Below are 15,179 nucleotides of genomic sequence, written 5' to 3'. Positions count from 1 at the left end.
TCCAATAACCCTTGGAAATAAATTCCTCTCCTGTTCCTGCCTGTGTCTGAAATGATTCATTTCCATCAGCTCAGTATCCATGAACCACTCACAACAGCCAAGCTGCAGCTTGATTTCACCTGCCCTTAAAAAGCAGTGGGCTCTAGTCAAATCTGTGTCAGGCTCCACAGTTTTTTTCCAGCATTTTTCAGTCCCAACTCAGCAGGACCAGTGAAATAAAACAGATTGACATATTTAACATCAGATGGTGGCACAAAGGGCTCGGTTTAGGGATTGTGTACATATCCAGAGCATTGGACTATGTGCCTGGAAACACTTTCTCTTTTCCACATGGTCTGTCCATTAATTTCTCTTTTAATCTCAGACCAAGGAATCCGGAGTATTCCTTGTTCCACTATCTTTTTAGTGCACCTTCCTACAACTACTCAAGTGTTCATGAAATGGAAGAGGTAAGACAAAAAGCCTAGTTTGCATAAAAACACTGCAGTTCTTTTTCCCAGTTCCAAAGAGAAACAAGTGCCACAGCACAGGCAGAGACAGTTGCAGCACTCACTATCTGTCCACCCACCACAGACCAGCTCAGTTCCATGTCAGGAGCTGGAACTACCCAAATATCCCTTTGCAAAAGGGTTGTGATTTGCTCCTCAGATGAACTCAATCAGCAGCAAGCCCAAAATCCAGTCTGGGAGGTCTGTTCCTATTCTGTCTCCAGCACTATTTCCATCGTGCTTCCATCCAGCCAGCTCCTGCTTGGAACATACCTGGCCTCAGTGCCGTGGTTGAAGCTGCCCACTCCTGCTCAGGTTTGGCCAAGAACTTGGCCATGGTCTACCTGAGACTTGAGCATCCCTTGCTAGTGGAACCAGTCCTTCTCAGGTGAGTTCCACACCTCCAGGGACTGGGCTAACTTGCACTTGAAGAGGTCCCTGGGGAACATCAGTGACCCTCATGCACCTCCTTCTGCGGCTTCATGGAGCTTCTATTTGCTCCTCCAAGGCAACTGTCATTTCCCACCATGCATCTGAATTGCTGAGTTAGCTTCATGTCTCCCCTCTGTGCTCCCTTGCCCGTAATTATTTTCCTGGGCAGGATGATAATAGACCCTACAGTAAAATAAACCTCTTCTCCCAATCACAGTAGTTTCAATTACCACATCGGCTTTTGACTTTTAAATTACCATCCCAATGACATCATCTCCTGCAGGGCGAAGTTTTTCATACTTGATAGATTTCACAGTGACATTTTCTGCACGTTGATTCCTCCCCTTTCATGGTGTTCATCTTGTTATCCGCATAAGCCCCAAGTAGCTGAGGCAAAACACAGATACCATGTAAAAACCAGACTCATTCAGGAGGCAATTAGTTGTGCACAACTGGAGTTTATTTACATCTCTACAGATGGAGCTTTGGTATTCAGCACGACTCACCCATCAGGACCTGATCTCTGGCTACCACACACTGCATCAGGGCCACACTGTGCCAAAAGGGCAACCCTGCCTGGATGGCATGTGCAGTGCCAAGGCTGCCAGCCCAGCCCTGCCACAGATGGGACATTCAGTGCCAAGGCTGCCAGCACAGCCCTGCCACAGATGGGATGTTCAGCCCCTCACATCAAACACTTATCTCCATTTTCCAGCACCAAACACAGGAAGCAACACCAAACCATTTGTTTCAATAACCAAACATGCCCAGATGCCTTCCAGGACCCCATCACGCAGATGTCATAGTCCTCAGAGTGGTTATTCTGCAGCTCAAGAGATACTTCAGCAGTAAATTGCCTCCCAGGTTGCAGAGCTGAACAGCTATCCAGCGGACAGGTTTCCAGTGGTATTTTTCTAACTGTGGCTCAAAGCTTAAGCTGGTTAGGCTTCTCCCAGTCTGAAACCAGTGGGACATCACGTCTCTCTGGCACAGGTTCTTTGTTGTTTTCATTTAAGTGAACAGCCTAACTGCAATCTTCAATACATAAATACCTTTTGCAACTTCAACTCTTAAGAAGCTTCTTCGTACTAGAATTCAACATTTGTCTAATAGAAGGCAAACCGTACACTCAATTTTCATGTTTTCTGTACCGTTAGCACATGGGTTATTGTGATATGTTTCTTAAATGCTAGACTTTTGGCAATGGTTTTTAAATGAGCAGGGTTTCAAGCTTTGTGCTTTTCATAGGATTTCATCTGTAGCTGAAGTTTCAAGCCAGGTTCAGCCTGCGTCTTGTGAGGGATCTAGTTCACCTTCTTAGGTGGTTCCCTGCTTGAGTTTCAGAGCTGTAGAGAAGCCAGTTCAATTCCCAATTCATAATTATCAAGAGGAACTGCAGCACCTGGCACACCCCTGTGCTTTAAGGGCTCTTCAGTCACAGAGCTTTCAGGCAGACACAGACTTGCCTTGGGCAAAGGCGCTGCGCAGGGAATCGGCCGTGGGCTGTTCACATCAAACCGTGGTCTCTGTTTTTCTAACAGTTCGACTACGAAGGTGCTGGCGTATCATGCTCTTCTCTTTTAGGTACCTGGGATGAAGAGAGAGTGCATTTAACAAACACAATCCTGCAAAAATTGAACCCAAATCCTAATGTGCTATGTGAATGGCTGAGTAATGTCATCAGGAAAGCATTTCTGATAGAAAAAAGCAATTGATTTTTTTTTCCTTTACATCTCCTGGCTACTTCAATTCCAAGTGACTATCAGATGGTCATTTGGTAACAGATCCAGAGCTGGTGCAGACTCTCATCCCTTTTCACCTCAGGATTCTGTGATTCCCTGTGATTCCGACTTACAGACACATTTAGACATACCAGTGTGTTGAGCGACCATCACAAGAACTCACACCATTGAGCACAAGTGAAGCTTTCAAGTCCCATTAAGAATTCCCCACTAATCTCACTGCAGTGCTACGCTACCTAAATAGTACCACAGTCTGTAATGCATTTACAGACTGTGGTACTCTTAAAAATTCCTTTACTCTCAAGGAAATACATAGCAGCAAGCAGACTGAGGAACCAGCCTAAGGCTCAGAAACCAAACCAAGTCAACAGGAGTGACCCTGAGGGTCCAAACTGTCTCTAAAGATCCCCTCCTGTATATGTAGTCAGAATTTATTCTGAAATCTTTATCCCCAGCGGCTCACCTGGGTATGCAGGATACAGAAAGGATTATCAATTTCATCAAGTTACATTTAAGTCCCAGCACAGTGTTCTAACTACACTCTGCTACATCAACACCTGCCCCCCTTGAGCCAACCCATAACTGCAAATGAAGCAAGCCCAATCATTTTCCTTCTGTTCACCTTGCAATTGTCTGTTGAATCTCCTTCTCCTCCTCTTCGTTCATTCTGTGCAGAATTGACTCCAAAAAGCTCAGGTGAAATTGAATATACTGAGCAACCTATCCAGATGACAAGAAATGCTCATTAGCACGTTCACTAACTGGGGAAACAAAACCCATGAGCTGTTAGAACTGGTGATTTACGTACATCACTGCTGATCTCCTCCACATCCCTGTCCATGAGAAAAAACTTGGCAATCTTCTCCGAGGGCCCCTGCAAGAGTCTGTGCAGTAAGGGGAAGTCTTCACTCTTCAGTTGCTTCTTTTCTGGGATTTAAAGGAACTGTCATGACACACAGAACATGCAACAGTGCCTCTTCATCTCGTGCAGTCTGTCTTTTTCCTTGACAAAAATCCTACATTTGCCTGATGTCCAATTATGAGATACCTAACAGGCCTAAGACAGGTTTGCAGGAGGATGTGGCACCCCACTTAAGCAAAGCATTTTTAAATCAATGGGTAGATGCAACACAAAAAAGCTGCAGTTCAGGTAGCCACATCAGCATTTAACAGACTGATCCCAGGCCTATCAGCTCTACCATGACTACCTAAAACCACCATCTACTTCATAATTATCAAACATAATTTCCAATTTGCATTTTGACATTTCAGGTACATGCTCATGAGTTGTCTCTCCCATTCTTTCAGGTATTCCTTTTAATAACGATATTATTTCCTTTTTTTTTCCTGAAGGAATAGAGTAGATTACATTGTGGAATTAACTATTTTCCACTGAAAAAATGAGGACTTAAAGTAGGCATCTGCAGCCCAGGACCACCATCCAAACAGTCAGTTAAAATATGCCATAACACTGCCAGTGTTACGGAGCCTGGCATGCCATGGTTGGTGCACAGCTGTGCAGAACCTAAGTAGAAGAGCATCCTACACACAGCCTTTAAACACAGGGAAAAACCAGCATGTTTGCTGAACTGGCCCTACTGGCAGCATGCTGAAAGCACCCAGGGGACAATGACTCAGGTTTTCCTCTCCATCCAAGGAGGACACATCTGTAAGGGGTCTCCAGAAACACCAAAACGCCACCCTGAGCCCACCCTGTCTGCTCTAGGACAGACACCTGGGATACATGCCATGACTCCAAGTGAAGCGGTTCACACTCACCTCCGGACGCGTGGATCATGTAAAGTGCAAATTCCTGTGGGCTGTTTTCTATCTGTCAAAAACAAACACACCCATCTTGTGCGTACTCATAAATCCCCAACAAAAGTCTACTAGGGAAGTGCTGCTCATTCTGAGAATTGCACTGCCAGCAGATACTCGCCGTGCTTCTTAACTTAGATATTTAATTCCAAGTCTGAGACTGGGATCCTGTTGGTGGAAAAGTGTCAAGATACTGGATTTGGCTAAGCTGTGCTGCCCTGCTCATACCCCTGTACCCCACCACCTCATGATGGCTAACCTTGCTGTAATGCCCCAATCACTAACACACCTTCTCAGACACCACCACATCCTTCCAGTCTTGTTTCCTGTTCCTCACCTCCTGCATAAAACTTTTTTCAGGTGACCTCCACATCTGCCAAAAGCTTCACCCTTAGGGTAAAACCCAGGATATCTCTTGCTGTCCACTTGCCTGCACACTCACATTGAACTTCTTCTCTACAACTTGAGAACTTTTACACCTGCTCTGTCACTCCATTCCTTATCTTTTTATTCACAGAAGTCAACTTCTCCTTTTACTATTACACCACTGAGTCTTACTAACTGTAGGAACTAATTCTGCAATAGCCAAGTCTCCAGGCAAGTTAAATGGAGAATTATACAACAATGTCCACTAAGAAGCTACATAAAATAAAGATATTTTAGAAACATACAGCACCAATGGTAAACACCTTTCTGACTGGGTAGAATGCCTTTGAAGAAGATGGTACCAAACAAATTCCAAGGCAAAAAAAAAGGTCATTTCAGACAACATGGCACAGATGTTGAGCACTGGGTTTTAACTCTGACTTTCCAGAGCTTTCCATGTGCCCAGATCTAACAGAACATGTATCCCAGCCACTCCGGCCAACAAGGAATTCCCTTTTGTTTCAGGCAAAGCTCAATGATAGTGCCCGTCACTAGAGGGAAGCACGGCCATGTGCAAACGTCCTTACACCGCGCTGGAAAAGGCTGGAAGCGCAGCAGCCTTTTCCCTCCTGTGCCCCAGTTGGTAGCTGAAACCATTCTGCAGGTCCTCCTGCACTGCCCACTAGACACCCAATAAACCTTTCCTAGACTCCAAATTGCCGTGAAATACTGGTAAAATAAAGCCAATGCAATCCTCAGAAGTGGCCCGTGTGGTTTTTCTGTATGCTCTATCCCCTCCCAGTCGTGTCCTGCCTTCCACACCACACTGGAGTTCTGGTTTCTAGAACACAGCTGCACTTGCTCCTGCACACACCCAGAGTTACCTTAAACTTCCGAAGCAATTGTTCAATTACTTGTCTTGTTCTCATCTGGCTGTTAACCCTTATTTTGGTTTCTGATCCAAAAGCTGGAGTGAAGACTGATGTCTAGGAAGAAAAACAGCAGCAAAAGGGATGAGTACAAAGGCTGCAGCAGTCCATGGCTGGGGCTCAGAAGGATATAAACCAGCAGTCAGAGCTGGGACACCACGAGCTGCCAGCTGTGCTGTTGCCATGAAGCAAGAGCAGTTTGTGCCCTCCAGAGAGCATCCATGGTGTACACGAGTGCCAGGGACCTCCACCATGCAGTGGCCACATGCACCTGAAACCCACCTTCTGGAGCAGACCCTGAAAACAAACACCAGGGGCTGAGCCCAAAGCCCAGTGACACCAGCCTGGCCACATGGTAGGGCCAGTGGGAAGAGTCCCTGGTGCCTAAGGGGGTGCAGGAGATGTCCAGAAGCTTGCTGAGATGTTTATCTGTCCCAGTCCCCAAGCTGAAGTAATGGAAAAGTTTTTGTACCTCATAGTTGTAGAAGTGGCCGTTAATTGAAAACCTGTGAGTTTCTCCTTCTGCTCTGACTCTCATGGGGTTCTTGGCCCTCCTGCACACAGCCGCCGCACGGCTGGCGGCCCGGGGCAGGGTGGCACAGTCATGTTCCTGCTCGCCCTGGGACCTCAGAGTGCAGCTTCCGTAGCGGGAATAACCTGGACAGAAGGAAACAGCATCAGCGTGGGGTCCAGCTGCTCTGCCCCCCCGGCCAGCAGCCCCACAGCAAGAACATTCTTAGTGGAAGGATTTTTTTTAACCATTTTTGGGTGAGCGTAAGGGGAGCAAGGCATAGGCACAGGACGCAGAGCAATAGGCTGTGTGCAGCGGCCACAGTTCCCTGTTTTCTTCACTTCTTGGGAAAGGTTTCTTGGATGATGTCACTGCCCGTTAGCACGAGCTGCTTGCAACGTCATCTGCGCTGCAATTATTCCCCTCACCACTCCGATGTCACTGTTTCACTAGCATGTCAAAGATATTCAATAGAGACAAAAAAAATTCCCTTTCCTGGCAGGGAAGGCCTAATGGTCAAATTATTTCTGCACAGTCATAAAAAAGGAATTTTCAGTGGACGTAGGAGCATCAACACTAACTTGGCTCAAGGTCTGGCTTTTCTTCAGCAGATTTCAGGGTCTCCCCGCTAATATGATGTAGATCATCAAATTCTCCCCAGCGGGTCATTCCCCTGCAATACACAACACACATTTAGAGTTGATTATTCCACAAACTCAGCGATTTCAGTTCCTCCTGTGGCCAAGCTCCATCTAATACATCACTACATCTGTTCAAAGCCTTTCTAGAACACTACTTGACTTCCACATGGCACATGAAGCCAGAATTGCCATTTGTCCCATAATAAAATTAAGTAGTCAAATGAGTTATGACTAGGAATCCCAAACGCAACATATGGCTATTTCGAGCTGTCAAACATCGACCACGAGACCCCTTCAATAACCTGCAGCAATTTTTCATCCATTTTGCAGCAATATCCTGGATTAATCACATGGAGGAGACCAAGCAGGCATGCAGAACACACACACACTGTGGTTTAAGTAGTCAGAGATGCAGAAGGTCTGTTAGACTGATGGGGACATCAAAGATGAAATGACCACACCAGCCCCTCGTGCTACCCAAGCCAGTTCTGTAAAGAGCAGGGAATTGCATCCAGCCTGTTTGCAAACCCAGCTTTTTTTCTGTCACTATTGCCATAAATCATTGCGTGAACTCTCTAGCAGGAAGGCTCTGGCCAGTTACTGCTCTGACTGAGAATAAACCAATTTGTAGAAAAACATTTAAAATTCATTCCCTATATATATTTAAAACAATATTCAACTAACTCCCAAGAACACACCAAACGACCATCTCCCTCGTGTTCCACACATTTAACAAGTTCATTTAAGATCAAACAGCCCAGCTGCTCTGCTTGCCTTCGAGCATGTCAGGGCAGCTTCACGTTTCCGTGATGGTGAATTAGTACTTACTGTAACATTCACATCTCCACCAGTCCTAAGTTTTTTAAGAACCAACAGGCAAAGCCTGACTTGAACTACCAGACTGGACCCTGTCCTACAGGCCACATGCTCCCCATACCAGGGGATCTGGTCAAGGTGAAGAGCAAACACCAAATCAGCCTCAGACTCAAGTTCTTCTCTGGATACTCCTGCCAGCTTCCATCCCTGGATTTCCAAAGCAAGAGACAGGGAGGAAGATGGACCCTGACTACTGCAACTCCCCAGCTGCAATGAAAGTCAAACTACACCCACAATTCAACATATGCAATCTAAGACAACAGATAATTAAGTAAACGAGCTCCCAGATACAGGATTTAGCAGGGAGTCATTCAAGGTAAATATTGGCTCAGCCTCCATATTACACATGACTCAGCTTCGACTCACCATATACACTCCAAAATACACCAACCAAGGCTGGAGAAGTAGTGTTCAAACAGAAAGAAGAAATATTTTATGAACTTCCATCAGTTTTAAAAGATATGGCCCAACCAGCCCAAGTCAGATCAGCACAACGCACTCAGATGGGACATGTCATAGGCAGGAGCCTGAAGGAACAGCCCATCTCTATTTTTAAGGGCTTTTAAAAATATCACTTTGCATGGTCAAAACCAGTATTCCTTTCCTGGTTTGAACTTGGCCCTGTGAAGCAGCAGTGTCTGAAGCACCTGGGGAAGGATCCTGCATGAGGCACTCAGCACGAACCTACCACCTCCCTGCTCCATGCTGTAGCACGTGCACCAACGTGACGTCTTTCAGGGGCTACCAAACCTATTAGGTGTAGATGACACACGTGGGTTTGTTGGGTTTGGGGTTTTCTTGTTACTTTTAGTTTGTTGGTTTTGTTTGTAAATTTTTCAATACATAAATCTGAGTTCTTGCACAGGTGCAGTCAGTATAGACAAGAGCAGCCTTGTCCACCTTCTCAACTGCTCTGAAGCTCTAAGACAGACAAAGATGCTACAAAGATTCATCTCCCTGCCCAGCAGAAGCTGTTGAGAGACCACAGCACTTAGTACTCTGCAATCAACCGCCACAAGCTTTGGGGAATTTGGGATACACAGCCAGGCATATCCATTGATGATATCCATATCCACCTACATGAGCTGCCTGGAAATACCAGTCTGCCTCCTTCCTGGGGAAGTTCATGCGTTACCTTTTACTAGGGAACAAACCCACATTCTCCGTTGACTTCAGGGTTACAAAGGAAGGTATCTGCTTCTCATCCTGAATTTTTAAGCGGATAGGATGTCGGACTCCCCAAAAAATTGACAAGATTCCTTCGAGAAATGGTTTGCATCCTTCTCGCTGGAAAAAAAAAGGCATAAGGATTTGCTGCATAATAATTGAGTAATAATAATAGCTCACCCCTCAAAGTAACAGGGAGATGATGGAATCACTGAGAGTGACACAGCCCTGGAACAGGTCACCTCCAGATGCTGTGCCATCTCCAACTTAAGATATTTCCTCAACAGCTAAAAGTGCAGCTGGCCTCGTCTCGTGGCAGCGTTAGTCTGACTTGGACCAGGAGGTTTTTTGTGACCAACGTGTCCGTAACTCCATACAATTACCAGGCAAATCCTCTTTGTTCCACCTGGATGACCAGCTCTGCTTAAACCAGGGGGCTACCAAGGTGGTAAAGGGGAACAACCACCACTGGTAAAGGAAGCAGCAGCAGTTAATGAAGTGGTCCTTGACACAGTCCACAGCATCAGTGCAGAACATGTCCTAGGTCCCCATTCCTGCTGACACACAAGGCTGTCACTGCAGACTAAGCTGGGACAGAAGTGAGGACTCCCCATTTTCAGACCACTTTTGCCCTAATTGCTCTAATGTCCTTCTGGGTCTTGATATCAGCACAACAGCAGAACCACAGCTTGCGAAGGACAAGAGTTCACAGCTCTAAAGCAGGGACTGCGTGGTATGAGACAGGATTATATGCTTTTCATCCATCCTTCAGCCCCACAGGCCCTCCTGGTCTGCCCATTCCTGGGGCTGCTCTTACAAGCAGTTTGTCTGCACCCAAGGTTCACCTTGCAGGAGGTGGTGTTCTCTCCTGGACCAGTGACAGCAGCCCTGCCATTACACACTGGGGGTTCAAGTTCAAGGTGCTGGGGGGAACTGCACTCCATAGAATTATTTGCATTACTAATCCATCCCAGCTAGTGATACAAGACTTGAGATGATCCCAAGGAGTGATTTCCTGCAGTACATTAAGGAATGGGACAACAAGGCCATCACAGTGGACAATCTGACACTCCCACTAGTCTGAACAAACCTATTTCTGCTCTCTTCTCCTTACAGCATTCGACTCCAGTTATCCCAGTGATATATTCCCTTTAATATAGCAACACAGAACCAGTATCCTGCACTGCTCAGGCTAGCTGCAAACCTCAGTGCCCTTGAGTGCTTTTCCTACCATTCCACAGGGCTTTTTCCATTATTCTGATATAGATCCTTACCTGATTATGTGACAGTTGCAGATTTTCTTGATCAGAATAATAAGAGTTGTAAGTCTTCAGAAGAGAACTGAGCTGCTCTCTAGAATAAAAGATCATCATGTAAAGCATAATTTTGAACCATCTCTGTCACTGTGAGATCCAAGTGCTAAGTGGCAGAGGAACAGCCTGTACCTGTGTTACTCACTGCATTTTTGTACAGCTTTGTTCATGATTAATACAGCATTTTCTGCGAGTGGAATTTTATCAGGACACCGAATTGCTTATAAATTTCTCTTGAACGACGTGATAGAGAGGAAATTCCTTAGTCACAGTGTGATGTAACATGAGTAACACTGCCCCAGAATAACTTGTACTTCAGAATTCTGTTATAGTCACAAGGGGGAAGCAAACAGGATACAGACTATTTTAGTTAAGTTACAATTTGTTTTCCCTGCTTGACTGTTTCCGTTCAGTTTTCATATTTTTTTGGATACTCTTATTTCAAAACATGTACAGTATGCCTAGCCAAAACATTTCTCCTCACTCCTCCTTCAAACATAGCAGCTTTGCATTAAGTCTGCTTGGAGGGGAAAGGATGGAGATGAAGGAAACCTCTGCCCACAAGCAAGGATTATAAACCTGCCCATCATCTCAGATTTCAAAAAGAAATTCATTCTGCAATTTAAGGCAAAGCAGGGCAATAATCTGCTTAGCAAACACTGCGTTGAGGCAGGACAGCAGTGTGAGGCACACTGCTGGTGCTCGTCATGTTTATAATTCCATCTTTAAGTACCACTACTGGAGATAACTGTACCTGTCTCCATCCATCAAACTCACAACACTGCAGGAGAAGACCTTCCAAAGAACATTTCTCATGCGACAGCATTTCAAAATAACCCCATTAGAGCTACCTCACATGTCAGTTTTGGGGCCACAGCCCCCACCTTCCACCATGGGCAACTTGGTCTGGAAAGCAAGCACATGAGCTGTTGGATTTTCACTATGTGATCTCCAAACCTCCAGAGAAGTTTCAGCAAAGACTGTGCTGCTCAGCACCCTGCCAAGGTGCACAGACACAGGCTGGGGGCTGATGGCACCAGTGCTGTGGAAAAGCACATTCCAGTTCCTGCCAAGCAGCTGCCGATCCCGAGCCAGCAGCGCCGTGCTGCCATGTACAAGTATCCACACATGGGAACATCTTGGGAGCAAAGCTGCTTGAATTGCACCTCCAGGCCAAATTGGGTCACAGCACTGTCTTCTTCACAATGCTCTTGACAAGGTTACACACCACATGGACAGAGCCCAAAGCAGAGCAGGGGCAACCATAAGTGGCAGAAACCATCAAGACAACAAGCAAGATGCAGCTCAGGCTAAGGAGGATCAAAGACAGAATTGACGTATTTCAGGACCATCAAGAATTCAACACTCCTCCCCACACCAATTAACAAAAGATTATTTAGGTGGTAATTCAAGAAAGCATTTTCCAGCAGGTATCACTAAGCCATGGTTAACAAGTGTGTGGAAAACAATCAATTCTTCCTCACAGACGAGCTTGAAGCACCAACTGAGATGACTAACAGTCAAGATGGTTTAACATACTGTGAAGACACCAAGTTTGTTTCCAAATACGGTCCCTTTTCCCCTGTTTTTGTTTAGTACTAGACAGTAAAACAGTCCAACCACAGGCACACACAGCATTTGCAAACTCTTCTCCAAGAAGGTTCCACAGAGACCTACTGAAACTATCCAAGACCATGTACTAACAGAAGAAAGATGACCTTCTACACCAATATTAAGTTAAAAAGCCCCCAACGCAAGAACTGACTTCTAGCCCTGTCATTAAAGAACAAGTCACACATGGCATTGACACTCAGTCGAAGTTACATACCAGAAATTTCAGAGTTCACCAAGAAAATGTAAGCAACAGAGGTGCAAGAGCATATGGACCAAGACTATATGCCAAATATTACACATCTCCTTCTGCAAGAGATACATTTAGTTAAGAACTGTACAAAAAAGCCTTGGGGCACGGGAAACATTGGCATGAGTAGTTTCAGCAGAATTTTACTGAACTGTCACCATGCACCCACATCGAAGATGATGAGGACATTGTTGATGGTGCCAGTGGCATCCTTATCAGAGACGACATACCTAAGAGTGATGTCTCCCCTAGGAAAGGGATCAGCTTGTACATCAGTGCAAAGCAGTTCAGAAGGACATTTTCAGGGTGAACAGAGTATTATTTCATTGCATCTCTAATCAGATTGAGTCACCATCTACTCTACGTAAATGGCTACATAGCTAACTGTGTGAACTTGAAAGTTGCTCAGGGGATCTCACTTAAGACATGAATAAAGTCCAAGAAATCAGTGCAAAAGAACAGAGGGATGGATCATGTGAAGAAACACCAATGATGTAGGTGGAAACTGCTACGTATGCAGAGAAGCATATCCATTAGACAACAAGAGCATCTTCTCCTCGACTGTCTTACTCCAGCAGCAAACACCCTCTTCTGTGGCCTATGACACATGTGCTCCTCTTCCATCCTCAGCCTCCTCTGTCTACGGTCTCTCTGGAAGCTCCCAACTGATGGCTTAGACAAAACTGCCCTTCTCAGCCACCTCTTACCATTTCTACATATCCAAAGCATCTGGACAACAGTGTCTCTGAAAAACGCTGCGCAGAACCCTATCACCATGTGTCTCTGCATGGGATACACATCTGTAGCATCTGCTCCTGCTTCTAGAGCAAGGAGGGCAGACATCTGACACTGCATCAAAGCAGAGGGCCCGAGATGGGGCTGATGGACACGGCTGCCCAAGAGCCCAACACAGAGACTGGTCAGCAGGAACGGGGCCATCCCCCAGGCTTGGCCGCTGACACGCTGGAGAAGGAAGCGGTGGGAGCAGGGATGCCAGTTCAGGCATCCACACTGCGTTTGAGGCTGAGGGGCACACAGAGTGTGTGGGTTAAAAGCTTTCCCTGGCATATCCTATCCCTCCTTCGCTCCACTTAATCAACCAAAACTGGCAGTGCCCTGTTGCTTGGTGAGCTTTTGCCCTTGGTGAGGAAGGAAAAGAACCAAGGTTTTATTCAGCAGGTAACGTAAGGACAAGGGCTGCACCACTAAACTCAGCAAGGTTAACTGCATTCCCTTCTAACACTCTGGGTGTCAATTATTTACTTCATTAACCTTACTGCAAGTCTTCTCCTGAGCCCTACACATTTACCTACAGATATTTATGGCAGTTACACTTGAAGACACAATAGTTCAGCCAGCCAAGCAATCCCACAGCTTTGGTCAGCCTTTCCATCCAGCCACTGTGCAACTCCAACAGCAGGCTTGCCATGTCAGCAAGGTCCTCATGATACAACTGAAAGGAGTAGCAGAACAGCAGCTTCAAAGCATAGACAAGGGACAACAGTCCGGAAATAGCTTTGGAAGCAAGCTTGAGGGCATACAGACTGTGTCAGCAATTCTTCAAATGCTTCTTTTCTTTTTGCAAGGTAACAAACCTTGAACAGTACTTGAAACCATGACTGTAGTGCGGAGGACTGTCAACCAGGATCCACACTTCACCACTTAAACAGGCAAATTTACAGGAAAGAAATCCAGAGACACCAATTCATCCAGTACATTTCCAAATGCTTTGTATGCCAAGTATATTAGAGTTCACACGGATTCATTACCTCCCACCCAAAAGCACAACGTCCCAAATGAGCAGCAGTACCAAAGGAAGAACTCTCTAGAAAGGGAGGGATGCATTTGTTCTCTGTGCTTTGAGCAAAGCTCTGACACCCTTCCTTAAAAAGGGAGAAACCAACAGCACTGCTCAAGCCACAGATAAAAGCATCAGGATTTAGATGGAAATACCCACTGCAGGAAGAGAAATACAATCACAGGCCACATCCCCAGGTGCATTTATAGGAGCTGCTTCTGTGTTCCCACAGAAACATCAAGAGGGATGGATGGAAATGCAATGAGATTAGAGTCCCTTCTTCCTCCTGGGCTCTGGTCAACAAGGGAAAAAATAATCCCCTAAAAAGGTGATGGAGGTATATGCCAGGAGGCTCAGGGTTTATGGCAGCACTAGGATAAACTCCTACCAGCTAGATTTAACCGTGGAAAAGCATCCCATAAAATACAGTTTGAGTACAATTCCAAGCTTTTCACAGGTAGCTTGAAGAGCCACTTTCACTCACCACAGAACAGAGCCAGCAGCCCAAGAGGTCCTTCTGCAAAGAAACCTTGTTGTGTGGGAGCAGAGACCCAAATGAGCTAGAGCTCAAGTTAAACCCTGCAACCCATCTGCAATTCCACTAGACTTCCAAGACAGTAAGGTTGTCTTCCCCAGTTTGACATCTTATTTCAGTATCCTCTAAGAGATCTGTCCTACCTAGTGAACAAAATCCATAGACAAAATGTTTAATGCTCTATCCCTAGAAATCAATATAAACGGTAATATTATTGCGTAGACACTTGAGAGAAAGCAAGATTTAGGAACTGTGGCTGCTACAGGCTCACCTCCCTACAGGATCCTCTGTTAATGAATAAATATGGAGTAACTCGAATTAAGTAAAGTCATTAAATGGTTTTTTTAATCATTTACCTGGTTATGAACTTCTCCTCGTTGATGGAAACAGAAGGCAGATGCTGTGCTTTCATAGTCACTTTATTCATTTATTCAGAAGAGATGAAACTAAACAAAACATTAAAAAATTATATCCATTAATGACAGTATGAAAGACTAAATAGTAAAGACAACAAAGTCTTACTTTTTCAAGAGAAACAGGCTTGCACGCTCAAGCGAAGGGCTAGCTAAACCATATTTTGACTATTTGGTCCTTAGCCTTTGTACTCAAACATTTCCCACTCGTAGTTAAAAAATAAAAGCCTGAAGCCGTTCCCACCAAATATATCACAGTACCTAAAATACCAAGTACTACCAGGCCTTT

General features: G+C 45.4%; 1 protein-coding gene across 1 annotated transcript; it reads right to left on the bottom strand.

The window, feature by feature from the left end:
* Positions 1–2,432: 2,432 nt before the first annotated feature.
* On the bottom strand, positions 2,433–14,904 carry RASSF6 (Ras association domain family member 6). Its single transcript, XM_086612134.1, has 10 exons — positions 14,834–14,904; positions 10,245–10,323; positions 8,939–9,090; positions 6,868–6,959; positions 6,248–6,432; positions 5,731–5,832; positions 4,442–4,493; positions 3,471–3,589; positions 3,285–3,382; positions 2,433–2,508 (listed from the first exon to the last, which is right to left on the bottom strand). The coding sequence occupies exons 1-10, from the start codon at positions 14,902–14,904 to the stop codon at positions 2,433–2,435; spliced, it is 1,026 nt and encodes a 341-aa protein (XP_086468260.1).
* Positions 14,905–15,179: the final 275 nt, after the last annotated feature.

Source organism: Tauraco erythrolophus, chromosome 5 (genome assembly GCF_009769465.1).
Source record: "Tauraco erythrolophus isolate bTauEry1 chromosome 5, bTauEry1.pri, whole genome shotgun sequence".
In the NCBI taxonomy this organism is placed as follows: domain Eukaryota; kingdom Metazoa; phylum Chordata; class Aves; order Musophagiformes; family Musophagidae; genus Tauraco; species Tauraco erythrolophus.
This window is presented reverse-complemented; position numbering and strand designations above follow the sequence as displayed.